The sequence below is a fragment of the Rhinatrema bivittatum genome, chromosome 4 (assembly GCF_901001135.1).
Source record: "Rhinatrema bivittatum chromosome 4, aRhiBiv1.1, whole genome shotgun sequence".
Lineage (NCBI taxonomy): Eukaryota > Metazoa > Chordata > Amphibia > Gymnophiona > Rhinatrematidae > Rhinatrema > Rhinatrema bivittatum.
The window spans coordinates 165,348,908-165,376,143 of NC_042618.1; the positions used below are offsets into that span (position 1 = coordinate 165,348,908).

Here is a 27,236-nt window from a genome sequence, read left to right on the forward strand (position 1 = left end):
CCGAGCGAATTTACAGTTTCATTGTAAACCGGTGTGATATGTATTTTATACAGGAATGTCGGTATAAAAAAGTTAACAATAAATAAATAAATAATAAATAAGACCAGGGGTTTGTTGGAGCATTTAAGGACACAGAACAAAATCTGTTTGTAGTGCAGGAGACCCACCCTGGGGGTCATGGGTCGAGTCATAGCCATGATGTTTCCAGGCAGCGGTTCTCCAGAGACCGAGGAGATAAGGAGTGAATGGGGCAGTGGATCTGCCAGAATGGCAAGACAGAGTACCAATTTCTCCTTGAAAAAACTTCCTGCCATGCCAGAATCAAGGAAGGCATACATCAGGATTCCTCTGCATACTATCGTGACATGGGGTAGTGAGCACTTGTGCTGCTATTAAGTTTGCGCAACCTATCTTGCACAAGCACAAGATAGGCCTTAACAGGCGGCAGTTGATGCACCATGGGAACAGGTCTTCTGCCTAGCCAACCACCTCCCCCCTTGGGTTGAGCCTGCAGGTTCTGGTGGCTGGCAGGACTTTCCAGACTAGATCCGAAGGAAGTGGCAAGGCTGGATCAGCGGCAATGCAGAGCATGGTCAAGGTCCGGTCCGAAGTCAAGGCATGCAGAAAGCAAGGTGAAGTCCATGACCAATCCGAGGTCAAGGTAGGTAGAAGGCAAGGCAAAGTCCAGGTCTGATCTGAGGTCTAGTAGCCGAGGTGACTAACCAGGAACAGATAGCAGGACAGGCAAGGACAGTGGAGAAAGGAACAGGACAAGGCAGGATTCACAAGGGACAATACCAGGAACAAGCCAGAAGCAGACACTACACAAGGAACGTCGGTAATGAACAAGAACACGATGAGCAACTAGCACTGTTGAACAAGCAGGAGACTTGTTGTAAAGGTGCCGACTGGCAGCAGAGTCAAGGTTTAAATCCCCGGCAGGGATGAAGTCTTCAACCAACATCACAAGGAACATCCCATCGCAAGGCTTACAATGCCCCAAAGTGCACACGTGTGCCTAGGACCAGCATCAGAGAAGCAACATGGTGTTTGCATTGCAGGGTGACTGAGAATGGCCATGGCATGGCTGCTGCAGTCAGCCAATCATTACATTTTGAAAGTTCAGACAATAGCCCATGAGAATTATTTTGAGGACCCATCAGTTTGTGGTGATAAGAGACCACTGATGGTGAAAATACCGAAGCCTTCCCAATGGGAGAGCCTCGAACGAAGCGTGGGGAGGAAACATTTTGTACTCAAGAATTAGGTCCTGACTCTTGTGAGGATTGTTGAGTATCTCTCAGCAGGCTTCTTTCCATGAGTGTTGGTCTGTTTTGTTGTTGTTGCTGAATTTGTAATCATGGTCTCTTATATATAGGTAAGAACATAAGAACATAAGAAATTGCCATGCTGGGTCAGACCAAGGGTCCATCAAACCCAGCATCCCGTTTCCAACAGACGCCAAACGAGGCCACAAGAACCTGGCAATTATACAAACACTAAGAAAGTCCCATGCTACTGATGTAATTAATAGTAGTGGCCAATTACAGGCCAATTCAGTAAAGTCCGCGGGAGAGCGGCTGAATGCCCGCTCTCCCGTCGCGCGCACTGGCCACTCGCCGGTGCACTCGATTCAGTATGCAAATTAGGTGGTGACGTAGAAACGGGCAAAAGGGGGTGCTAGGGACACTAGCGCGTCCATAGCGCCTCCTTTTAGCCCGGAGCGGTGGCTGTTAGCGGGTTTGACAGCCGACACTCAATTTTACTGGCGTTGGTTCTCGAGCCCGCTGACAGCCACGGGCTCGGAAACTGGACGCCGGCAAAATTGAGCATCCGGTTTTCGGCCCGACAGCTGCCAGCCCATTTTAAATTTGTTTTGCTTTTTTTTTAAAAAACTTTTTTTACACTTCGGGACCTCCGACTTAATATCGCCATGATATTAAGTGGGAGGATGCACAGAAAAACAGTTTTTACTGCACAGGCCTGTGCATATCGGCCTGTAAATAAACTTGATTAATAGCCATTAATGGACTTCTCCTCCAAGAACTTATCTAAGCCTTTTTTGAACCCAGCTACACTAACTACACTAACCACATTCTCTGGCAACAAATTTCAGAGCCTTATTGTGCGTTGAGTGAAAAAGAATTTTCTCCAATTAGTCTTAAATGTGCTACTTGCTAACTTCATGGAATGCCCCCTAGTCCTTCTATTATTCGAAAGTGTAAATAACCGAGTCACATCTACTCGTTTAAGACCTCTTATGATCTTAAAGACCTCTATCATATTCCCGCTCAGCCATCTCTTCTCCAAGCTGGACAGCCCTAATCTCTTCAGCCTTTCCTCATAGGGGAGCTGTTCCATCCCTTTTATCATTTTGGTTGCCCTTCTCTGTACCTTCTCCATCGCAACTATATCTTTTTTGAGATGTGGCGACCAGAATTGTACACAGTATTCAAGGTGTGGTTTCACCATGGAGCGATATAGAGGCATTATGACATTTTCCATTTTATTAACCATTCCCTTCCTAATAATTCCTAACATTCTGTTTGCTTTTTTGACTGCTGCAGCACACTTAGCCGACGATTTTAAAGCATTATCCACTATGATGCCTAGATCTTTTTCCTGGGTGGTAGCTCCTAATATAGAACCTAACATCGTGTAACTACAGCAAGGGTTATTTTTCCCTATATGCAACACCTTGCACTTGTCCACGTTAAATTTCATCTGCCATTTGGATGCCCAATCTTCCAGTCTTGCAAGGTCCTCCTGTAATGTATCACAGTCTGCTTGTGATTTAACTACTCTGAATAATTTTGTGTCATCCGCAAATTTGATAACCTCACTCGTCGTATTCCTTTCCAGATCATTTATATATATATATTGAAAAGCACCAGTCCAAGTACAGATCCCTGAGGCACTCCACTGTTTACCCTTTTCCACTGAGAAAACTGACCATTTAATCCTACTCTCTGTTTCCTGTCTTTTAACCAGTTTGTAATCCACGAAAGGACATTGCCTCCTATCCCATGACTTTTTAGTTTTCGTAGAAGCCTCTCATGGGGGACTTTGCCAAACGCCTTCTGAAAATCCAAATACACTATATCTACCGGTTCACCTTTATCCACATGTTTATTAACCTCTTCAAAAAAATAAAGCAGATTTGTTAGGCAAGTCTTTCCTTGGGTAAATCCGTGTTGACTGTGTTCCATTAAATCATGTCTTTCTATATGCTCTACGATTTTGATCTTGAGAATAGTTTCCACTATTTTTCCCGGCATTGAAGTTAGGCTCACTGCTCTATAGTTACCTGGATCGCCCCTGGAGCCTTTTTTAAATATTGGGGTTACATTGGCCACTCTCCAGTCTTTAGGTACAATTTAATGATAGATTACAAATTTTAACTAATAGATCAGCAATTTCATTTTTTAGTTCCTTCAGTACCCTAGGATGCATACCATCTGGTCCAGGTGATTTGCTATTCTTTAGTTTGTCAATCTGGCCTACTACATCTTCCAGGTTCACAGTGATTTCGTTCAGTTCGTCTGACTCATCACCCCTGAAAACCATCTCCAGAACTGGTATCTCCCCAACATCCTCATTAGTAAACACGTAAGCAAAGAATTCATTTAGTTTTTCTGCAATGGCCTTATCTTCCCTAAGAGCCCCTTTAACCCCTCGGTCATCTAATGGTCCAACCGACTCCCTCACAGGTGTCTTGCTTTGGATATATTTAAAAAAAATTTTATTATGAGTTTTTGCCTCTATGGCCAACTTCATTTCAAATTCTCTCTTCGCCTGTCTTATCAATGTTTTACACTTAACTTGACAATGCTTATGTTTTATTCTATTTTCTTCAGATGGATCCTTCTTCAAATTTTTGAAGGATTTTTTTTGGCTAAAATAGCCTCTTTCACCACAGCTTTTAACCATGACGGTAATCGTTTTGCCTTCCTTCCACCTTTCTTAATACGTGGAATACATATGGACTGCACCTATAGGATTGTATTTTTAAACAATGTCCAAGCCTGAACACTTTTAAGCTTTGCAGCTGCACCTTTCAGTTTTTTTCTAACTATTTTCCTCATTTTATCAAAGTTTCCCTTTTGAAAGTTTAGTGTTAGAGCTGCAGATTTACTTATTGTCCACTTCCAGTTATTAGTTTAAATTTGATCATGTTATGATCACTGTTGCCAAGTGGCCCCACCACCATTACCTCTCTCACCAAATCCTGCGTTCCACTAAGAATTAAATCCAAAATAGCTCCCTCTCTTGTTGGTTTCTGAACCAACTGCTCCATGAAGCAATCATTTATTACATCCAGGAACTTTATGTCTCTAACAAGTCCTGATGTTACATTTACCCAGTCAATATTGGGATAACTGAAATCTCTAGAGCGAATTACTGCACTTCACAAATATCCCAGCAAAAAGTGCAGAAAAGGAATTTAGTCCAAACCATAGGATTCAGCAAAGCTCTACAGAGCAGCGAGGTTTTTATTCATTTTTAGGCGGCAACTCCACAATTTCAAATTAGCAAGCAGATTAGAATGCGTCCCCCGACACGGTCCCGTGTTTCGCCGAGGGCTGCATCGGGAGGGAGCAAGAATTTTCACAAAGCACTGTAAATAAAACATACACTGGTAAGGACATAAAATGGCAGATAGTCGACTTAAATTACAAATGATTACACACATACCTGAATGCTGAGGAATTCAAAAATGGCAGGGAGCGCGTCCATCTTAGATGCAGACAGGCATTTAAACCACACGGAGTTGGCGCGAGCTCAGGTTGACAGGTCACATGGTCAGACGGGGCCAATCACAGTTGCCCCCGTTCCTGACGCGCAACTAGCAGTGCAAACAGCAATTGACCTAGGCGGGCCACCTCAGATTGTACCTCAAAAGGAGTAATATATGTAATTGTTTGCCCCTGTCCCTTGGTGTATGTGGGCAAGACCTCTAGAATGGTTAAAACTCGCATAATTGAGCATTGCTCCAACATCCGCAACACTCGTGAGAACGAGCCTCTAGTTACACACTGGGTCCAACAGGCACATTCCATCTCTGATCTGTCCTTTTGTGTCATTGAGGTTGTCCCCCGTTCCCCTCGGGGAGGCAACTACAATGAGCAACTAGGACGCATTGAACAGAGATGGATCTTTCAACTCGATTCAGTTGCTCCTAATGGTCTAAATCGGGAATTAGAGTGGCATCTCTTCACTTGAACACCTGTCAGGGCCACCTAGGTCAATTGCTGTTTGCACTGCTAGTTGCGCGTCAGGAACGGGGGCAACTGTGATTGGCCCCGTCTGACCATGTGACCTGTCAACCTGAGCTCGCGCCAACTCCGTGTGGTTTAAATGCCTGTCTGCATCTAAGATGGACGCGCTCCCTGCCATTTTTGAATTCCTCAGCATTCAGGTATGTGTGTAATCATTTGTAATTTAAGTCGACTATCTGCCATTTTATGTCCTTACCAGTGTATGTTTTATTTACAGTGCTTTGTGAAAATTCTTGCTCCCTCCCGATGCAGCCCTCGGCGAAACACGGGACCGTGTCGGGGGACGCATTCTAATCTGCTTGCTAATTTGAAATTGTGGAGTTGCCGCCTAAAAATGAATAAAAACCTCGCTGCTCTGTAGAGCTTTGCTGAATCCTATGGTTTGGACTAAATTCCTTTTCTGCACTTTTTGCTGGGATATTTGTGAAGTGCAGTAATTCGCTCTATTGGTTTGTTGGTCTTCATTACCTCTGTATTGGAGCTTAATGGCAGCCGACGATCAAACCTTTAGTTACACCGAAGCGGAGTTTAACGCAGTGCTAACGGACCAGCAATTCTTTGATGACCCTTCCTCTATTGAGGTACCGACTGTCTCATGGCCCGATATAATTAACTTACAAAAACGCCTCACACGAGCAGAACTCCATGCTTTAACTTTGGTGGAATACTGTAGGGTCCGCAGGATCCCGCGTGGTCTTCGTGTGCAAAAAGCACCCCGGTTACATACTGATAATCCTACCTTTATCACTCGGTGGAATCAGATTCTAAATAAGTGCTCGTTTGACTTGATGGTGCTGATCATAGAAACTACTAAAGTTTTGCAAACTTCCTTACAAGAAGAACTGTCTAATCAACTTGAAATCATTAAATCAACTACTCAGATTGAAGCGTTTGACCGTGAGTTATGTGAATTCCATGATAACCTGACAAAATTCAAAACAGAACTGAAAACCGCTAAATATAAGAAATTTATCCGCGACGAAACTGACTACAAATCCGGATTTGTATATCAATGGATGGCCAAGTCTCGTCAACAAACATCTGCAAAAAAGGTTACCTTTGCCCAGGACTCTTCTGGAGATTCCTCAGGCGAAGAAGTCCCGGTGATGACATCAAAACCAACACATGCCGAGGTACCATCTACTACAACACGGCCCGTGGGTGGCGCAGCCTCTACACGTTATGCATCCATTGCCTCCTCTTTTTTGGACTCTGGACAAAAACCACCAGACTCGGGACAGACGCTTCGAGAGGATCGCAACACCCGTTCACGTCCACGCGGCAACAGTTCATCAGTTCAGCGCGTAACCAGGGCGACCAGTCAAGTGCCGGATCTTTGGCAATAGAACCGAGAGCTATCTTTAATTTGTCGTCCCATAATCTGTCTGAAATTGAACTTGGGGTATTGGGTAAGGGGTTATCATTCGTACCCACGGCTCAATGTAATGTGTTTGATCTTAAAATACATCTATACCGTTTTTTTAGGACACTTAAGCTTAAATTATTTTTCGCTGATTCCCCTGCCACCCATGATGTATCCTTGGTGTACCCTAAATCTCGCTGGCTCCCACCAGGACCTTGTGATCCCCTTATTGCAGCATTTGAAACCTTGATAGACCAGGATATACGTAGTTTGTTATCTAGACATCATTATACTCAATTCAATTTATCTAAAAATGAGTATCTGGCTCTTAAACTTTTGGAGCAGGATCGGAGTATTATAATCAAGCCTGCGGATAAAGGGGGTGGCCTAGTGCTGCAGGATACGGAGCAATATGAAGCTGAAGCCTATCGTCAGCTGCATGACAGTTCTTTCTATTTGCCACTAGCTGGTGACCCCACACCAGACCTCTTACAACAGATCAAAGAGGTGGTCCAGAATGCAATGGATATGCGGATACTTACACCCCGGGAGGCTAAATTTCTGGTCACTGATTTTCCTAAAATCCCAGTTTTTTACACCTTACCCAAGGTGCACAAAACTTTGGACAACCCCCCGGGTCGGCCAATTGTGGCAGGTATAGGGTCAGTTCTTGAGCCCCTGTCCCAATTCGTTGACCTCTTTCTAAAACCTTGGGTTCCAAAAATTCAGTCATATATCCGGGATTCATCCCATTTAATCACAATTCTGGATAATACACCAGTCCCAGTCGGCTCTTTATTTCTTGTCACCTTAGACATTGTCTCCCTGTATACAAACATCCCGCAGGTGGAGGCACTTAAAATTGTTGAAGATACCTTAAACCAACGTGATACTCCCTGTCGGATTCCCACCTCTTTTTTGAAAACATTGGCAGACCTGGCCTTGACAAAAAATTACTTCCGTTTCAAAGACACTTTTTTTCAACAAATTAAGGGTACGGCTATGGGGGCCACTATGGCCCCCAGTCTGGCCTGTCTCTTTGTAGCTCAATTTGAGGAAAAGTTTGTATACCCATCTGATTGGTCTCATTTTATTTCTTTATGGTGTCGTTACATTGACGATATTTTTTTCATCTGGCAAGGGACCGATGTACAATTCTTTTTGTTTTTTGATTGGTTAAACTCATGTGATGTTAATATTCAGTTTAATTTTTCCATACATCCGGTACAAATTTCTTTTTTGGATATTCTTATATCTGTACGTGATAATCACTTTATCACTACTATTTTTCGTAAAGAGACAGATAGGAATACATTACTTTCCTTTGATAGCTGCCATCCGCGGACTTTACGTCACAATATCCCCACTGGACAATTTCTGCGCCTGCGCAGACTCTGTTCAACTAGGGAAGAATTTCTGTCACAGGCCAAGTCTATGACTATGAGGTTTATATCAAGGGGATATCCCTCACGGATTGTGAAGAACGCCTTTAAACGGGCACTGTTTGTTAATCGGGATTTATTGTTTCTTTCACGTTCCCGATCGACAGAGACTGTCAGTAATTGCATTTTACCATTCTCCACTTTGAGCCGTCAGGTTACCAACATTGTTCGTACACATTGGCAATCCCTCTCTTTGAATCGTCTTTTCCCTGGTCCCCTTCGGTTTACATACCGTAGGGGCCGTAATCTCCGTGACAGACTTGTGCACGCAGATATCAACCCGGAACTGCAGGTCCCCGTCTCTGCGGCTGTACATCAACCTTGCGGTAGATGTACTATGTGTCAACACACAGGGATTTACACTTCTTTTGTACACCCTATCACACATCAAAATTTTCCCCTCCGGGCCACCTCAGATTGTACCTCAAAAGGAGTAATATATGTAATTGTTTGCCCCTGTCCCTTGGTGTATGTGGGCAAGACCTCTAGAATGGTTAAAACTCGCATAATTGAGCATTGCTCCAACATCCGCAACACTCGTGAGAACGAGCCTCTAGTTACACACTGGGTCCAACAGGCACATTCCATCTCTGATCTGTCCTTTTGTGTCATTGAGGTTGTCCCCCCGTTCCCCTCGGGGAGGCAACTACAATGAGCAACTAGGACGCATTGAACAGAGATGGATCTTTCAACTCGATTCAGTTGCTCCTAATGGTCTAAATCGGGAATTAGAGTGGCATCTCTTCACTTGAACACCTGTCAGGGCCACCTAGGTCAATTGCTGTTTGCACTGCTAGTTGCGCGTCAGGAACGGGGGCAACTGTGATTGGCCCCGTCTGACCATGTGACCTGTCAACCTGAGCTCGCGCCAACTCCGTGTGGTTTAAATGCCTGTCTGCATCTAAGATGGACGCGCTCCCTGCCATTTTTGAATTCCTCAGCATTCAGGTATGTGTGTAATCATTTGTAATTTAAGTCGACTATCTGCCATTTTATGTCCTTACCAGTGTATGTTTTATTTACAGTGCTTTGTGAAAATTCTTGCTCCCTCCCGATGCAGCCCTCGGCGAAACACGGGACCGTGTCGGGGGACGCATTCTAATCTGCTTGCTAATTTGAAATTGTGGAGTTGCCGCCTAAAAATGAATAAAAACCTCGCTGCTCTGTAGAGCTTTGCTGAATCCTATGGTTTGGACTAAATTCCTTTTCTGCACTTTTTGCTGGGATAACTGAAATCTCCCCAGATAAACTGGTGCAGGAAAGGATATAGGGTCCCATTCAAAATTCAGAAACATTTTTATTATATGTCCAAACAATCATAGTTCATTCAATAAGGCAACTCCATTCCAAGTGAACATAAGGAAATTTAAAGTCCCCCGACACGGTCCGTGTTTCGTGTTAACTGCATCAGGAGGGACCACGGCATATTATGATCTACAATAGAATAACATCTATAAGGAATGGAACAGGTAAGGCTGCGAACAGAAAAATATAACATGGAAAGTACATACCTTTGTAGTTAACCTCAGGAGCGCAAGCGCCCTATAACAATGACAGCCATTTAAAGGACAAAAAGGCGCGAAAGGAAAACTCTCGCGAGATGCTGAAAGCAACAGGAACACACAGTACCACACATGTAGAATTAATAGCAAATTAGTAAAATAGGTGCCATTCTATCTCCTTGTTGAGGCCATTGGGGGAAACTGTATCCAAGGTGAAGATCCAGCGTTGCTCTCTCCGACCAAGTATCCCGGCAAAGTCTCCCCCCCGCCGGGGGCATGAGACCACCTCCAGGACCAGGAAGGAGAGAGCAGTGATGGAATGGCCAGCCTGGAGCCAATGCGATACTAGGGGCTCATCAATTCTAGAGGATCTAATATTACAGCAGTGCTCAATAATCCTTGTCTTGATCATGCGTGAAGTCTTGCCCACGTATAACAGTGGCCAAGGACATTTAACCACATAAACAACTCCTCTGGTAGTACAGTCAGTTTTAGAAAAAACTGACTGTACTACCATGATTGAAGCTTTAATGGCTGCTTCTGATGACTACACATTCAGCTACACTGAAGATGCTGTAAACGCGGTCCTCACAGACACACTATTTTTCTCAGAGGATTCATTGGACACTGTCCGTCCCGTGTCATGGACTGATCTTATAAACACTCAAAAACGTCTCACTCGGGCAGAATTGCATTCGGCCACACTCATTGAGTACTGCAGGGTACGCCGTATCCCGTGAGGGCTCCGTATTCAAAAAGAGCCTAGGCTACATACAGATAATACTGCCTTTGTGAATTGATGGAACCAGATTTTTAATAAGTGTTCCCTGGACCTTATGGTCCTGATTATTGAGACCAACCGAGATCTTCACGACTCACTACGGGACGAAGTCACACAGAAACTTGATTTGATCAAACATTCTTGCTCGGTAGAATTGTTTGACCAGCAACTGGGGGAATTTCAGGAGAACCTGAAGAAATTCAGGTCTGACCTGAAAGCAGTTAAATACAGCAAGTTCCAACGGGACGCAGCTAATTACAGCACAGGATACGTGTACAAATGGATGGCACAGAAGCCTGCGAAGAAAGTCACGTTTGCAGACAGCTCGTCTTCCGGCGATTCATCCGGAGAGGAGTCTCGGGCGCAACGCACTCGGGGTCAGTCTCGCCGGGGTCGTGCCACTGCTGCCTCTGCAGATCCTGGATACTCGGCTCGCACCCACATATCGGATGACTCCTCCTCGAATCCAGTATCATCTGCCTCCTCGCGCTACTCATCTATAGCAGCTACTTTTTTAGACTCGGGCCACCCACAGCCGAAGCCAGACACTCGACAGCTTCGACCTCGAGGCGTTATGCCTTCCCAGAACAGTTCACAGACTCGCGCAGCTCGCCCGCCCCGGTCCCAGGCAGACCTATGGCAATGATGGAGGAAACCGTATTTAATCTCTCTTCACGTCAGCTCTCTCCTCTTGAACTTCAACTACTACATAGGGGGCTCTCGTTTGTCCCCACTAACAGAGGGGACAATTTTGACCTTCAGGTCCATTTGCACAGATTCTTTCGGAGATTGAAACTTAATCTGTTTTTTGAAGACTCTCCACCGTCATCTGATTTTTCTGTGGTACACCCGAGATCAAAATGGACCCCACCGGGAGTTGTTGATGTATCTTTAGGTGCTTTCGAGCGTCTTGTGTGTAGAGATGTGAATTTGATTTGTTCTCAAAAACAATATATTAGGCATAACCTTCCAAAAGATGAGGCTCGAGCTATTGGGGACCTGTCTAAAGATCATTCTATTGTGATTAAGCCAGCAGACAAGGGGGGTGGCATAGTCATCTTGAACAGATCTGACTATGAGGCTGAGGCCCTTAGACAATTGGGAGACACTACTTTTTACACCCCACTGTCCTCAGATCCCATGGAGGCCTTACTCCTGGAGATTAAATCCCTGGTTCAAATGGCTCTTGACGCACGTATTATCACGAATAAGGAGGCTAGATTCTTAGTGGCTTCCCACCCCATTATGCCTCTGTTTTATACTCTCCCAAAGGTTCATAAATCTTTGACAAGTCCTCCGGGTCGCCCGATAGTGTCTGGCATCGGTTCCTTACTGGAGCCGTTGTCCCAGTTTGTGGATGTTTTCCTCAAACCTCTGGTACCATGTATCAAGTCGTTTGTGAGGGATTCCTCTCATTTTATGTCCATTTTGGACCAAGTAGAGATAACTCAGTCTACTATGTTTCTCATTACTCTTGACGTAGTCTCACTTTATTCTAACATTTCACAATCTGAGGCTCTTACAGTTATTGAGAAATCTTTGAACACTCGTCCAGCTCCCCACCGGGTCACTACCCCCTTTCTGGTCCAACTTGCGGAGATAGCATTGACAAAAATTTTTTTTCAATTTCAGGATAAAATTTATCAACAAAACAAGGGGACTGCAATGGGGGCGATGATGGCACCGAGCCTAGCGTGCTTATATATGGATGATTATGAAACATCCCATATCTACTCTTTGGAATGGTCTTCATTCATCCATATATGGCTACGCTATATAGATGATGTCTTTATAATATGGACAGGTTCGGACATGCAGTTTTACGTATTTTTTGACTGGGTGAATTCTCTCAACCCCTACATTCAATTTAATTTTAACATCCATCCCACACACGTGTCCTTTTTGGACGTTTCCATTTCCTGGATGGGGGACCACTTTGAGACTTCATTGTTTCGCAAAGATACGGATCGGAATACTTTACTCGCCTACAATAGCTGTCATCCTAGGGCTCTTCGAGATAATATCCCTACGGGGCAATTTTTAAGACTCCGTCGACTTTGCTCCAACCGTGCTGATTTTCTTTTACAAGCTCAGAGTTTGTCCGCTCGGTTCTCAGAGAGGGGCTATCCACCGAGGGTTATTAAGAAGGCGTTCAAGAGGGCGCTATATACGCAACGGGAATGGCTTTTCACACCACCCATGGTCACTGATGATACGTCCCTTAATTGTATCCTTCCCTTCTCTGTTGTTGGTAGGACCATAGTCAACATGATTAAAAGACATTGGGCAGCTCTTTCCCTAAATGATCTTATGCACGGATCACTTCGGTTCACTTTTAAAAGAGGGACTAACTTACGGGACCGGCTGGTGCACACAGCGAGTCAATCTAGTGACTCGCGATCATATGTGAGAGGTCAGCATTCCCCCTGTGGCCACTGCACTATGTGCCGGCATACGGAACTTTTTACAGAATTTGCACATCCCAAGATTGGACGGGTGTTCAAACTTTTTTCTAAAACTGACTGTACTACCAGAGGAGTTGTTTATGTGGTTAAATGTCCTTGCCCACTGTTATACGTGGGCAAGACTTCGCGCATGATCAAGACAAGGATTATTGAGCACTGCTGTAATATTAGATCCTCTAGAATTGATGAGCCCCTAGTATCGCATTGGCTCCAGGCTGGCCATTCCATCACTGCTCTCTCCTTCCTGGTCCTGGAGGTGGTCTCATGCCCCCGGCGGGGGGGAGACTTTGCCGGGATACTTGGTCGGAGAGAGCAACGCTGGATCTTCACCTTGGATACAGTTTCCCCCAATGGCCTCAACAAGGAGATAGAATGGCACCTATTTTACTAATTTGCTATTAATTCTACATGTGTGGTACTGTGTGTTCCTGTTGCTTTCAGCATCCCGCGAGAGTTTTCCTTTCGCGCCTTTTTGTCCTTTAAATGGCTGTCATTGTTATAGGGCGCTTGCGCTCCTGAGGTTAACTACAAAGGTATGTACTTTCCATGTTATATTTTTCTGTTCGCAGCCTTACCTGTTCCATTCCTTATAGATGTTATTCTATTGTAGATCATAATATGCCGTGGTCCCTCCTGATGCAGTTAACACGAAACACGGACCGTGTCGGGGGACTTTAAATTTCCTTATGTTCACTTGGAATGGAGTTGCCTTATTGAATGAACTATGATTGTTTGGACATATAATAAAAATATTTCTGAATTTTGAATGGGACCCTATATCCTTTCCTGCACCAGTTTATCTGAGTACTTGCTTATGTGCAAAGGTTGCTTCTGCTGATTTTCGGATAATTGAAATCTCCCATTATTATTGCACTGCCAAATTGGTTTGCTTCCCTGATTTCTCTTAGCATTTCATCATCTGTCTGACCATTTTGTCCAGGTGGACGGTAGTATACTCCTATCACTATATTCTTACCCAAACCACATGGGATTTCTACCATATAGATTATACTGAGCATTTAGGGGCGGATTTTCAGAGCCCTGCTCGCCTAAATCCGCCTAAATCCGGGCGGATTTAGGCGAGCAGGGCCCTGCGCGCCGGTGCGCCTATGTTCAATAGGCCTACCGGCGCGCACAGACCTCGGGACTCGGGTAAGTCCCGGGGTTTGGCGAGAGGGGTGTGTCGGGGGCGGGCCCGGTCGGCGCGGCGTTTTGGGGGCGTGTCGGCAGCGTTTTGGGGGCGGGCCCGGGGGCGTGGTTACGGCCTGGGGCGGTCCAGGGGCGTGGCCGCGCCCTCCGTACCCGCCCCCAGGTCACGTCCCGGCACGCTAGCGGCCCGCTGGCGCGCGGGGATTTATGTCTCCCTCCGGGAGGCGTAAATCCCCCGAAAAAGGTAAGGGGGGTTTATACAGGGCCGGGCGGGTGGGTTAGGTAGGGGAAGGGAGGGGAAGGTGAGGGGAGGGCGAAAGAAAGTTCCCTCCGAGGCCGCTCCGATTTCGGAGCGGCCTCGGAGGGAACGGGGGTAGGCTGCGCGGCTCGGCGCGTGTCGGCTATACAGAATCGATAGCCTTGCGCGCGCCGATCCAGGATTTTAGCGGCTACGCGCGTATCTACTAAAATCCCGCGTACTTTTGCTTGCGCCTGATTCGCCAGCAAAAGTACGCCAATTCGCGCGGTTTGAAAATCTACCCCTTAGTCTCTTGTATGATCTTTATCCTGTTGGATTCTATACCCTCCCAGATATAAAGTGCCACACCTCCGCCAAGTTGATCCTCCTATCATTGCGATATAATTTGTACCCTGATATAGCACTGTCCCATTGGTTATCCTCCTTCCACCAAGTTTCTGTGATGCCAATTATGTCAATCTCATCATTTGCTGCTATACACTCTAACTCTCCCATCTTACTTCTTAGACTTCTGGCATTGGCATACAGACATTTCAAAGTGTGTATTTGTTTGTTTTAACAACTTGCTTTTCAGTTGTTTGGGATAATTCGGAAATCATTAGCTTTGGTGATTTTTTACATATAAGCATATGGACTATGTTTGCTTTTAATGGAACCTCTCTGTTGGGATGCCCTAACTCTCCTGTTTCATTAGTATCCTTCAAGGATACATTTCTCCGAACCATGCACTGCTGAGTGACTGTCGGCTTTCCCCCTTGTTTTAGTTTAAAAGCTGCTCTATCTCCTTTTTGAAAGTTAGTGCCAGCAGCTTGGCTCCACTCTGGTTAAGGTGGAGTCCATCCTTTCGGAAAAGTCTCCCTTTTCCCAAAAGTTTCCCCAGTTCCTTACAAAGCTGAATCCCTCTTCCCTGCACCATCGTCTCATCCACGCATTGAAACTCTGGAGCTCTGCCTGCCTCTGGGGACCTGCATATGGAACAGGAAGCATTTCAGAGAATGCCACCCTGGAGGATCTGGATTTTAGCTTCCTACCTAAAATCCTAAATTTGGCTTCCAGAACCTCTCTCCCACATTTTACTATGTCATTGGTGCCCACATGTACCACGATAGCTGGCTCCTCCCCAGCACTGTCTATAATCCTATCTAGGTGACACTTGAGGTCTGCCACCTTTGCACCAGGCAGGCAAGTTACCAGGCGGTCCTCATGTCCACCAGCCACCCTGCTATCTACATTTCTAATAATCGAATCACCAACTATGATGGCCGGCCTAACCCTTCCCTCCTGGGCAGTAGCCCTGGGAGACTTGTCCTCAGTGCGAGAGGACAATACATCACCTGGAGAGCAGGTCTTTGCTACAGGATCACTTCCTGCTACACCAGGGTGATTTTGCAGTTTCTTCCAGTTCAGGAATGTGCTTTAGACTTCTTCGCTTTCTATAGAGCGGACTCATGAGCTAGTTGAAACTTTTTCTGGCAACTGATGGTTTAGAGAGAGAGGTCTGCCAAATGTTAGACTGTATTTCCTGAAGGGCTTTATGCATTGGGATGGAAATAGTCTGTTTAGGTGCTTGTATATATATTAGGGATGTGAATCGTTTTAGGACGATTAAAATTATCGTCCGATAATTTTAATATCGTCTTAAACCATTATGGAACACAATACAATAGAGATTCTAACGAGTTATCGTTATAAATCGTTAGAATCGTGAGCCGGCACACTAAAACCCGCTAAAACCCACCCCCGACCCTTTAAATTAAATCCCCCACCCTCCCGAACCCCCCCCAAATAACTTAAACATTTCCTTGCCAAATCCTACCTCCTTCAATCCCCCACCCTCCCGAACCCCCCCCCCCAAATGACTTAAATTACCTGGGGGTCCGGAACGGCAGCGGTCCGGAACGGGCTCCTGCTACTGAATCTTGTTGTCTTCGGCCGGCGCCATTTTCCAAAATGGCGCCGAAAAATGGCAGCGGCCATAGACCAACAGGATTTGACGGCAGGAGGTCCTTCCGGACCCCCGCTGGACTTTTGGCAAGTCTTGTGGGGGTCAGGAGGCCCCCCCCAAGCTGGCCAAAAGTTCCTGGAGGTCCAGCGGGGGTCAGGGAGCGATTTCCCGCCGCGAATCGTTTTCCGTACGGAAAATGGCGCCGGCAGGAGATCGACTGCAGGAGGTCGTTCAGCGAGGGTTCCGGCGCCTCGCTGAACGACCTCCTGCAGTCGATCTCCTGCCGGCGCCATTTTCCGTACGGAAAACGATTCGCGGCGGGAAATCGCTCCCTGACCCCCGCTGGACCTCCAGGAACTTTTGGCCAGCTTGGGGGGGGCCTCCTGACCCCCACAAGACTTGCCAAAAGTCCAGCGGGGGTCCGGAAGGACCTCCTGCCGTCGAATCCTGTTGGTCTATGGCCGCCGCCATTTTTCGGCGCCATTTTGGAAAATGGTGCCGGCCGAAGACAACAAGATTCAGTAGCAGGAGCCCGTTCCGGACCGCCGCTGGACCACCAGGTAATTTAAGTCATTTGGGGGGGGTTCGGGAGGGTGGGTGATTTAATTTAAAGGGTCGGGGGTGGGTTTTAGCGGATTTTAACGATATATCACGATATTTTACCCCCCCAAACGGCAACAATACGATTCCCTCCCCCTCCCAGCCGAAATCGATCGTTAAGACGATCGAGGACACGATTCACATCTCTAATATATATTAACTCATTTGGGAAATTTTATCTAGACTATACTTTTTTCTCTAACTGAAATAGAATTGTTTCTGCCATTTTCTGAAGAAAGGAAGAATCAATCATGTCCTCTGATGGAGAGGTATTCTTAGCTGGCGAGGGATCAGAAAGCAATCCTATTGAGTCTTCTAATGAACTGTAGGAGTAGGAGTCATCTTCAGAACCAAAGAATGAACATGAAGGCTCTATTGAGGCTTTCTACCTCTTGAGGAGATGGAGTTGTGAGATTTTACATGATAAATCTGTTGCTCTTTGTGAAATGGAGGGATGGCAGATTGAGAGTCTAATTGGCTAGACAATTTCTCCAAAATAGGTTCCATAAGCAAAGAAGATGGAGGACTGGCATATTTTTCATATATTTATTTATTTTATTAGTGGTTTTTATATACCGATCATCGTTTGGAACATCTAATCGGTTTACAGTAGAACAGTAAATTCAGCAACAGGCTTTACATATAACTGCGTGAAAAGTGAGATTAGCAAAGCAGGAAGGAGAGGGAGAAGAACGCTACATGGAACAAACCTTGTCGTCTAGAGTAGACAGAAGAGAAAGTCATTGTACTAAAAGGAAGATTAAAGTATACCAGAATTATGTACAGCTATATACAAATGGCATATATAAAAACGGTACGTTAAAATCTAATGCATATATCTTGACTCCGGGTCATTGGCATTGAGTTTAAGTATTGATGACGGTAAATACAAAATGGGAAGGGAGAGAGAAAGAGAGAAACCCTCCAACCATATCTTTTGGATGAAAAGATGGTGCTCAGATGAGAAGGTATTATCACTGAAGAGGTATCTAATTCTGGCACTAATATGGGTGGAGTGCTTTTTCTAGCAGGAGGCTTAACCAAGAATCTCTGCACTAAGCTGATACAGCTTCAGTGCCAAATCTTTGGCAACAGGGCAGTGCTGGAATCTTTGGCAACAGGGCAGTTATTGTTGAGAGTGCTGACTTCAAGGGTGCCAATGAAGTCTCAGCATCATATCTCTTGTGGGAATCTTTGGTGCTCTTTAGTATCAATGGAGATATTTTCCTTTCCCTTTTGTGTCCAGCAACTGAAGCTGGAAAGTTATGGCTTTGGTGATGAGAGGACTTTGACTTTTCTTTTTAGTTACTTGTCCTTCTAAAAACTTCCTTTTCTGGACTCCAATGGAAAGGATAGATGGAATGTGAGTTTGAGATCTCTATTGAAAAGCACTAGTAGGCACATTTGTCTATATGCTGCTCAATTACTCACATCATGAGAAGAGCCCAGGCAGCAGAAATAGAGATCGTAGAGGTCAAGATTAGACATCTTATGTTTACATTTTATGCAGAGCTTAAAGATCTTTACTTCTTGACATAACAAGAAAGAAAATGAAAGGAAAAACAATTAACTTTTTTTTTTAAATGAGGACACTCACAAACAAAAAAAAAGAATAAAGGGTCAGAATAAAAGAAAATAAGAGCAAACAAAAAATGAAAAAAACTGAAAAATTATTTGGAAAAAAAACAAGAGACTAAAGGAGAGAACAAAAACATCCTTTTGCTTCGGCAGAAGAAAAACAACTGATATTCACGTGGTGGTGATGGCATGGCATCTCTTGTGCATGCTCAGAAAGACTTCTAGATCTTTCTGCATTTTGAGAGAACACATTCTGTGTCTGTGGCATTTAATTATGTCACCAACTTGTGTGACTGAATTCAATCCTGCTTGTCCATGGATAAACAATACGGGTCATTGAAACTTTGTCTGAAATATGCACTTTAAAAGCACTCATGTACTAAAGTGCATTAACTTTTTTGCATGTGTTAACGCAAATTAAAAATGCTCTTAGTATATACAAGTATAATCTACTTTATGCATATTAGCAATATTTTAATGCACATTAAGTCAAGATATTAAATGCAAAAATCTATACTAATAAAGTAATAAGATGCAATACTAGACAAAACAGCTCATTCTCAATTAGCACATAGAAAAATGATGTGTTAAAAGTGAACACAGATCAGTTAATGCTAAAAACTACACATCAGAAACAGAGAGATGTAGTTAACTTTTGCAATGTCTGCATTAACACATTAACTTTAACACCAGTAAGTTAATGAAAAATGTATTTACATATCATCAACATGTGCTATTAATCAGAGCTAATTAACATGCATCAGTTGATATTAATACACTTTAGTACACTGATCTCATAGGTTAAGAACATAAGAACATAAAAAATTGCCATGCTGGGTCAGAACAAGGGTCCATCAAGCCCAGCATCCTGTTTCCAACAGAGGCCAAACCAGGCCGCAAGAACCTGGCAATTACCCAAACACTAAGAAGACCCCATGCCACTTATGCAATTAATAGCAGTGGATATTCCCTAAGTAAATTTAATTAATAGCCGTTAATGTACTTCTCCAAGAACTTCTCCAAATCTTTTTTGAACCCAGCTACACTAACTGCACTAACCACATCCTCTGGCAACAAATTCCAGAGCTTTATTGTGCATTGAGTGAAAAAGAATTTTCTCCGATTAGTCTTAAATGTGCTACTTGCTAACTTCATGGAATGCCCCCTAGTCCTTCTATTATTCGAAAGTGTAAATAACCGAGTTGCATCTACTCGTTCAAGACCTCTCATGATCTTAAAGACCTCTATCATATCCCCCCTCAGCCATCTCGTCTCCAAGCTGAATAGCCCTAACCTCTTCAGCCTTTCCTCATAGGGGAGCTGTTCCATCCCATTTATCATTTTGGTTGCCCTTCTCTGTACCTTCTCCATCGCAAATATAACTCTTTTGAGATGCGGCGACTAGAATTGTACACAGAATTGAAGGTGCAGTCTCACCATGGAGTGATATAGAGGCATTATGACATTTTCTGTTTTTTTAACCATTCCCTTCCTAATAATTCCTAACATTCTGTTTGCGTTTTTGACTGCTGCAGCACACTGAGCCGACGATTTTAAAGTATTATCCACTATGATGCCTAGATCTTTTTCCTGGGTGCATTTCCATTTCAATAGCCGCTAGCAAAGTTGGAAAGTTTGAAAGGCAAAAACTGAAACTCTGCTCTTGCTGATTGTAAATTTCAAAGTCATTTATTGGGCAATTTGGTTGTCTGAAAATTACCCTCCCTCAATATGGTTAAAAGAACATGCAAACTTTTAGCCACCTTTGGGGAGGCATTCCTGCGTTTTGGGCATCAGAAAATAACATTCATAAATTGTAATTTGCAAAACTCTACCCTTACAAAAAGCAGGTGTAGAACTCCACAGGTACTTTGTACCCCTAGCAGTTTTCAAAGGGTAAGTACACGCTTACTTTCCTTTTGAAATCTTGTGGAGATTCTGCACTTTACATTATTATGGCCTTTGCACCAAGACAGTTTGAAATTGGTCCCCTTTAAGCTCTAATTTTCACAGTGTTTCTACCAGTGTGTCTTTATGGAAAAAATCCTTTACTCTGAAAATCATCTTTTCTCATACATACTAATGGAAATAAACCCATCAAGGATATAGCCTTGACAATAAAGACTATACAAGCTAGCACTGTACCTTTGTAATTATCAATTTTGACACCACATCTCGGGCATGCACATCTATGGTACAGATAGTCATAATCTTCTGCCGGTCTCCTGAAGTCAAGCTTCCAATAAGCAATGCAATTAATGCATTCAGCTGGCTGATCTAAAGAAAAAAGTCCCAAAGCAAAATTAGCTTCTGAAAGAAACAGATTCCTCAGTACAGTTAGCTCTATATGGCAAGGTACCTGTTTCTTGTTATAATCTCTAATTGCATTTTCATAACCTTCCTCCAGTCTGGCAAATGCTATGCCAACCTCTGTAGTCCACCAAATCTGGGTGCATGTTAATGCAACCTATTACAAAATAGAAAAGATAAAAAGAAAGGTGAGAGATTTAGAGAAACCCTTCTAGAGGAATACAGAGAATCCATCTCTCCAGAGAAATGCTGAAAGCAACTCAGCCTAGGCCAGTAAATATCATGACCAGAGAAGATTAATGTTATTACATGCAAATCTAGAATATATATAAAAGAACATAACATGTGGTGAATTTGGATTTTCAGAAAATGTTTGACAAAATCCCTCAAGAAAGGCTTCTAAGAAAATAAAAAGTCATGGGATAGGAGGAGATTTATAAAGACATTTTATAAATTTTATAAATTTTATAAATTTTATAAATTTTATGTAAACCGGATTGATTTGTAGTCCCTACAAGAACTTCGGTATATAAAAATTAAAAATAAATAAAATAAATAAATTTGTTTTTGTGGATTGCAAACTGGTTAAAAGACAGGAAACAGAGAGTAGGATTAAATGGTGAATTTTCTCAGTGGAAAAGGGTAAGCAGTGGAGTGCCTCAGGGATCTGTACTTGGACCTGTGCTTTTCTATATATATATATAAATGATCTGGAAAGGAATACGACGAGTGAGGTTATCAAATCTGCGGATGATACAAAATTATTCAGAGTAGTTAAATCACAAGCAGACTGAATCATTACAGGAGGACCTTGCAAGACTGGAAGATTGGGCATCCAAATGGCAGATGAAATTTAACGTGGACAAGTGCAATGTGTTGCATATAGGGAAAAATAACCCTTGCTGTAGTTTGACGATGCTAGGTTCCATATTAGGAGCTACCACCCAGGAAAGAGGTCAAGGCATCATATTGGATAATGCATTGAAATCGTCGGCTCAGTGTGCTGTGGCGGTCAAGAACGCAAACAGAATATTAAGAATTATTAGGAAGGGAATGGTGAATAAAATGGTGAATGTCATAAACCAGAGTTGCTTATCTGTAACAGGTGTTATCCCAGAACAGCAGGATGTAGTCCTCACATATGGGTGACATCCCCTATTATGGAAAACGTCTGTCAAAGTTTCTCAAAACTTTTGACTGGCACACTGAGCATGCCCAGCATGCCATGATCCCTGCAGCCACAGGGATCTCCCTTCAGTCTCATTTGTAGCAATAAGTGCGAGCGAAAAATAAAATAATAAAATGGTAGTGGACCCAACTCCGTGGGGTGGCGGGTGGGTTTCATGAGGACTACATCCTACTGTCCTGGGATAACACCTATTACAGGTAAGCAACTCTGCTTTATCCCAGGACAAGCAGGATGATAGTCCTCACATATGGGTGATTAGCAGGTTACAGGCTGACTCATCCTGTAATAGGTCAATGGCATGTAACTTGTGCAACAGGCACAACAACTGAGGTGCCATTGACTAAGATGAGGCAGGCTGAATTCCAGCAGACGGTTGTGGAAGGAGTTGGGTATTATACGGGAAATAGATTTTTCAAGACAGATTGTCCAAAGGCAGAGTCTTGTTGTCCTTCCTTATCTAAGCAGTAATGAGCTGCAAAAGTATGCAGAGAACTCCAAGTCACAGCTTTGCAGATGATTGCAATGGGTACTCAACGGTAGTGTGCTATGGATGTTGACATAGCCCTAACTGAGTGCGCCTTTATTCGTCTCTGGAGAGGAAGGCCTGCTTTCTCATTGCAGAATTCGATACAGTTTGCAAGCCAGTTTGTCCACTGCAACTCCTGGTCTGTTTTGTCAAAAGAAACAAAGAGTTGGGTGGATTTCTATGGACTGCAGTGCAGTCTAGGTAAAAAGCGAGTGCATGTTTACAGTCCAAGGTGTGCAAAACTCTCTCACCCTGGTGAGAGTAAGGCCTTGGGAAGAAAGTGGGCAAAACTATGGATTGGTTAAGGTGAAAATCTGTTACCACCTTAGGCAAGAATTTGGGGTGAGTGCAGGAACCGTGTGTAGGGTGAGTATGTAACAAGAGCTTGTAACTCACTGACTCTTCTAGCAGATGTAATGGCTACTAGGAATAGTACTTTCCATGTAAGAAATTTTGCATCACAGGAATGCAAAGGCTCAAACAGGGGCCGCATGAGCCTTGCAAGCACTACATTCAGTTCCCATTCTGTAACTGGTGGTCAAATGGGAGGCTTAAGTTGAAATAAATCCCTCATAAAGTGACTCACTAGGGGTTGCACAGTTATTGGGGCATCCCCAAGTCCCTTGTGGTATGCTGCAATGGCACTCAGGTGTACATGCACAGAAGTCTGGAGACCAGAATCTGAGGGGTGGCACAGATAGTCTAATAGAGAAGGAGTGGGGCAGGAGAAAGGGTCAATACCATTTTGTGGGCACCACTCAGTAATTCTAGTCCACTTGGAGCGGTAAGATTTACATGTGGAAGGCTTCTGTGAAGCTATGAGAACCTGAGAGACTTGAGTTGGAAGATTGAGCGGTTGCAGGATCAAGCTTTCAACATCCAAGCTGTTAGGGCAAGGGTTGGTAGGTTGGGATGGCGCAACATGCCCTGGTTCTGAGTGATGAAAGTGGGTGCTGTGCTCAGGCGAATTGGTTCTCTGATCGAGAGGTCGAGGAGTTTGGGAAACCAACTTGTCGAGGCCAGTATGGGACTATGAGGATCACTGACCCTGTGTCCTGCTGTAGCTTCACAAGAGTTTTGAATATGAACGGAATCGAAGGATACACATATAGAAGACCTGTGTTCCAGGGGTGAGCAAAGGCGTCCCTGGGGAATATTTGTCAATGGCTGTGGAGGGAGCAGAACCTTTCCACTTTGTGGTTCAGTTTGGATGCAAAGAGTCTATGGTTGGACGACCCCAGCATTGAAAGATTTTGCTTGCTACACAGGGATCCAGAGATCATTTGTGGGGATGGAAACATCGACTGAGATTGTCTGCTAGGACGTTTTGTATGCCTGCCAGATAAGTCGCCCTGAGATGCATGGAATGCTCGAGAGCCCAGGCCCAAATCTGACTGCTTCTTGACATAGCAGATAAGAGCCTGTGCCTCCCTGTTTATGTACCACATTGCTACTGTGTTGTCTGTTTGTATCAGCACAGTCTTGTGTGAGAGGCAGTCTTTGAAGGCATAAAGGGCATATCGTATTGCTCAAAGTTCCAAAAGTTGATTTGGCATTTCTTTTTGAGCGGAGGCCACGTACCTTGCGTTTGAAGGATGTTGATGTGAGCTCCCCATCCGAAGTTGGAGGCATCCGTGGTCAAGGTGATTTGAGGAATCGGTTGCCTGAACGGTAGACCAGTTCGTAAGGCAGGCTGGTTTGCCTACCAGCAGAGCGAGAGACGTAACTGGTGGGTGAACCATAATAGGGAAAACAGTGGCTGAACAGCTTAGATCCACTGAGATTTCAAAGTCCATTGAGCCCTTCTCATGGCTAACTTTGCCATAGGGGTAACATGGACTGTAGATGCCATGTGGCCCAGTAGTGTAAGAAATTGATGGGCAGAGGCAAACTTGCAGCTGATTACAGAGTTTGCCAAATGTGCTAGATTGTTTGCACAGTCACTTGGAAGAAATGCTTTTGCGACTGTGGTGTCGAGGTCTGCTCTGATGAAAGTGAGGAGTTGAAATGGGTTCATATGGGATTTTGGATAGTTGATCAGGAATCCCAGGGAATGCAACAGTCTTATGGTGCTTTTCAAGGCAGCTAGAGTTTCCAGTCTGGATGGACTCCTGATTAGCCAATCGTCTAGGTAGGGAAAAACATGAATGCTGTTTTTTCTTAGATGTGCAGCAGCTACTGGAGATGTGAATCGGAACTGGAATCGGTTCGGATTCCGGTTCCGATTCACATGTGGGTTTTTTTCTATCGGGCCTGATCGCGGTTTTATCAGCTGTGCCCGAGCCAATAAACAAAAAACCCACCCCGACCCTTTCAAACGAATCCCTTTGCTTCCCCCACCCTCCCGACCCCCCAAAAACATTTTACAGGTACCTGGTGGTCCAGTAGGGGTCCCGGGAGCGATCCCCCGCTCTCGGGCCGTCGGCTGCCACTAATAAAAAGGCGCCGATGGCCTTTGCCCTTACCATGTGACAGGGTATCCGTGCCATTGGCCGGCCCCTGTCACATGGAGGGAGCACTGGATGGCCGGTGCCATGTTTAATGATTAGTGGCAGCCGACGGCCCAGGAGCGGGAGATCACTCCCGGGACTCCCACTGGACCACCAGGTACCTGTAAAATGTTTTTGGGGGGGGTCGGGAGGGTGGGGGAAGCAAAGTGATTAGTTTTAAAGGGTGGGTTTAGGGGTTATTTTTGTATGCTATTTTCCCGCCCTCCCCCAAAACGATAAGAGAACCCCCACGATCAATATTGTGGGGTTTTACGAAGCCCGATTCACATCCCTAGCAGCTACTGCTAGACATTTCGTGAACACCCGGGACGCAGAGGCTATTCCGAATGGTAGGACTCGGTATTGGTAATTTTTTGTTCCCATTACGAATTGTAGGTATCTGCGATGTTGTGGGGAAATGGGATTGTGAGCATAGGCATCTTGAAGATCCAGAGAACAGAGCCAATCTCCTCGGTGTAGTAAGGGAAGGATGGTTCCCAAGGATACAATCCGGAACTTTTCTTTTTGAAGAGACCTCCTGTTTTCTTTGGAATTAGGAAACAGCGGGAATAGAACCCTCTGCCTTTTTGAGACCAGGGGACAGGTTCAACAGCCATGGTAGCCAGCAGGGAAGAGAGTTCAAGTCGAAGTTGAGATGTTACGAAGTTGGCCGTCCACAGTGGAGTGGGTGGGGAATCCGAGGGTATCCCCGGTTCAGAATGGCTAACACCCATTGATCTGTGGGAACGAGGCTCCAATGGTGTATAAAGTAATGGAGTCAGTCTCCAACAGGAAGGTGGATGTTTGGATTGATGAAAAAATTCTGCTCTCTGGAGATGTGCTCAAAAACCAGATGCAGGTCCAGCCTGCGGAGGTGGCTGAGTTTTTGTTTGCTTTGGCTGACATGGACGTCCTCTTTGAGGTGGATGGAAAGGACGGGTTCTGGATGCCGGCTGATATAACCTTTGAGGCCTATAAAAAGGAATTTTGGTGACCATTCCGATGGGTCTCCATACCGAGGATGGTTGGTCAGGTGGCAACTTGGAAAGCTGGTGGAGTGTTTCATGGTGTTCTTTTAATTGGGAGATGGTGTCTTGAATCTTTTCTCCTAAGAGATTGTCCCCAGTGCATGGGAGATCCGCTAGTCTTTCACTGTCCGACGTCTCTGCTCCGCCCACCTTACCTCGATGGCAACTCCCTTTGGGGTTGATGGAAGGCTAGCTGCTACGGCGTCTCCTGGCCGTCCTCATCCGGCATTCCTGGACCGGCTCGACGCTGCAAGCCGCCATGATGACCAGATGCCTAAGGGCGTGCGCACGCGCGCAGCCCGACTGTTGTACCAGCGTTGGCGCGAACCTCCGGGGCGTCCCCCTGAGATGACGTCACCAGCTCCAGATATTTAAGGTCTCAGTTTTCGCTAACAAGACGAGTTAGCAAGGGTTTGCTTCCTCCTGGTCACTGCGGATCGGATTCGCAATCCGTAATCTGTAAATCCAGCTACTCTGCCTCCACAGACCTCACTAGAGGTACCCGCTCCTCGGGGGCCTCGCTCTCTCTTTTTCTTTTCAGGTCACTGTCCAGAACTGGTACTTGCTTCTCGAGGGCCCACATCCCGGACTTGCTCCTGAATACCACTTCTGCTAAGAAGTCATCGCTGCTTACAACATTAGTGAGTTTCCATCTATCTCTCAGAGCTTTCCCTGGGTCCAGGTACTCGCTCCTCGAGGGCCTAATGCATACCATCTCCTGGGCTGCCTCAAGAGACTATTGTGTGAGTGTTACCATCAAGGACTTGTTCCAGAACTCTGCATATACAGCCTACTCACTTTCTTAGTTTCTCTACAGCTCAGCCACCCTGGGATCGCTGTTCCAGTACCTGAGGGACTACAGCCCAGCCAGGCGCTTCCAGCTCACTACTGCCACCTCTGATGGTTTACTATATTGCCTAATAAAAGAACTAGTGTGTGTCTGTCTCCTACACTAAGCCTGACCAGTGGTTCCTCTCAGGATTTCCCCCGAGGGCGTGGTCACCTGCCACTGGTCCAAGGATCCACCCACAACTATTCTAAATAACAACAGATTGCTAAACTACCAGTTATAACAACAGAGCTTTCTGACACCACCTTCGTGCACTGATCCCAATAGCAGACATACGAGAGGAGGTTTCAGAAGAGTCATAGGCTGCTCGTACTTCGTGCTTGCCTGACTCCATACCTTTCTCAACAAGGGCATTGAGTGCTATCTGTTGCTGCTGAGGAAGATTATCAGCCATGTCCTGTACTTGCTTCCACAGATTTTGTTGATATTGCGTCATTTATAATTGATATGCCGCAATATGGGACACAAGCATGGACCCCTG

At 44.9% G+C, this 27,236-nt stretch overlaps 1 protein-coding gene across 1 annotated transcript in view; it reads right to left on the reverse strand.

Moving 5' to 3' along the window:
- The window catches only part of DNAH17 (dynein axonemal heavy chain 17), a 1,486,981-nt gene that overhangs the window by 668,205 nt on the left and 791,540 nt on the right, over positions 1-27,236 (reverse strand). The window contains exons 32-33 of the mRNA XM_029599137.1: positions 20,723-20,830; positions 20,509-20,640 (exon numbers count right to left, since the gene is read on the reverse strand). Of these exons, the coding sequence (XP_029454997.1) occupies positions 20,509-20,640; positions 20,723-20,830 (240 nt within the window). The remainder of the gene's footprint in view (positions 1-20,508; positions 20,641-20,722; positions 20,831-27,236) is intronic.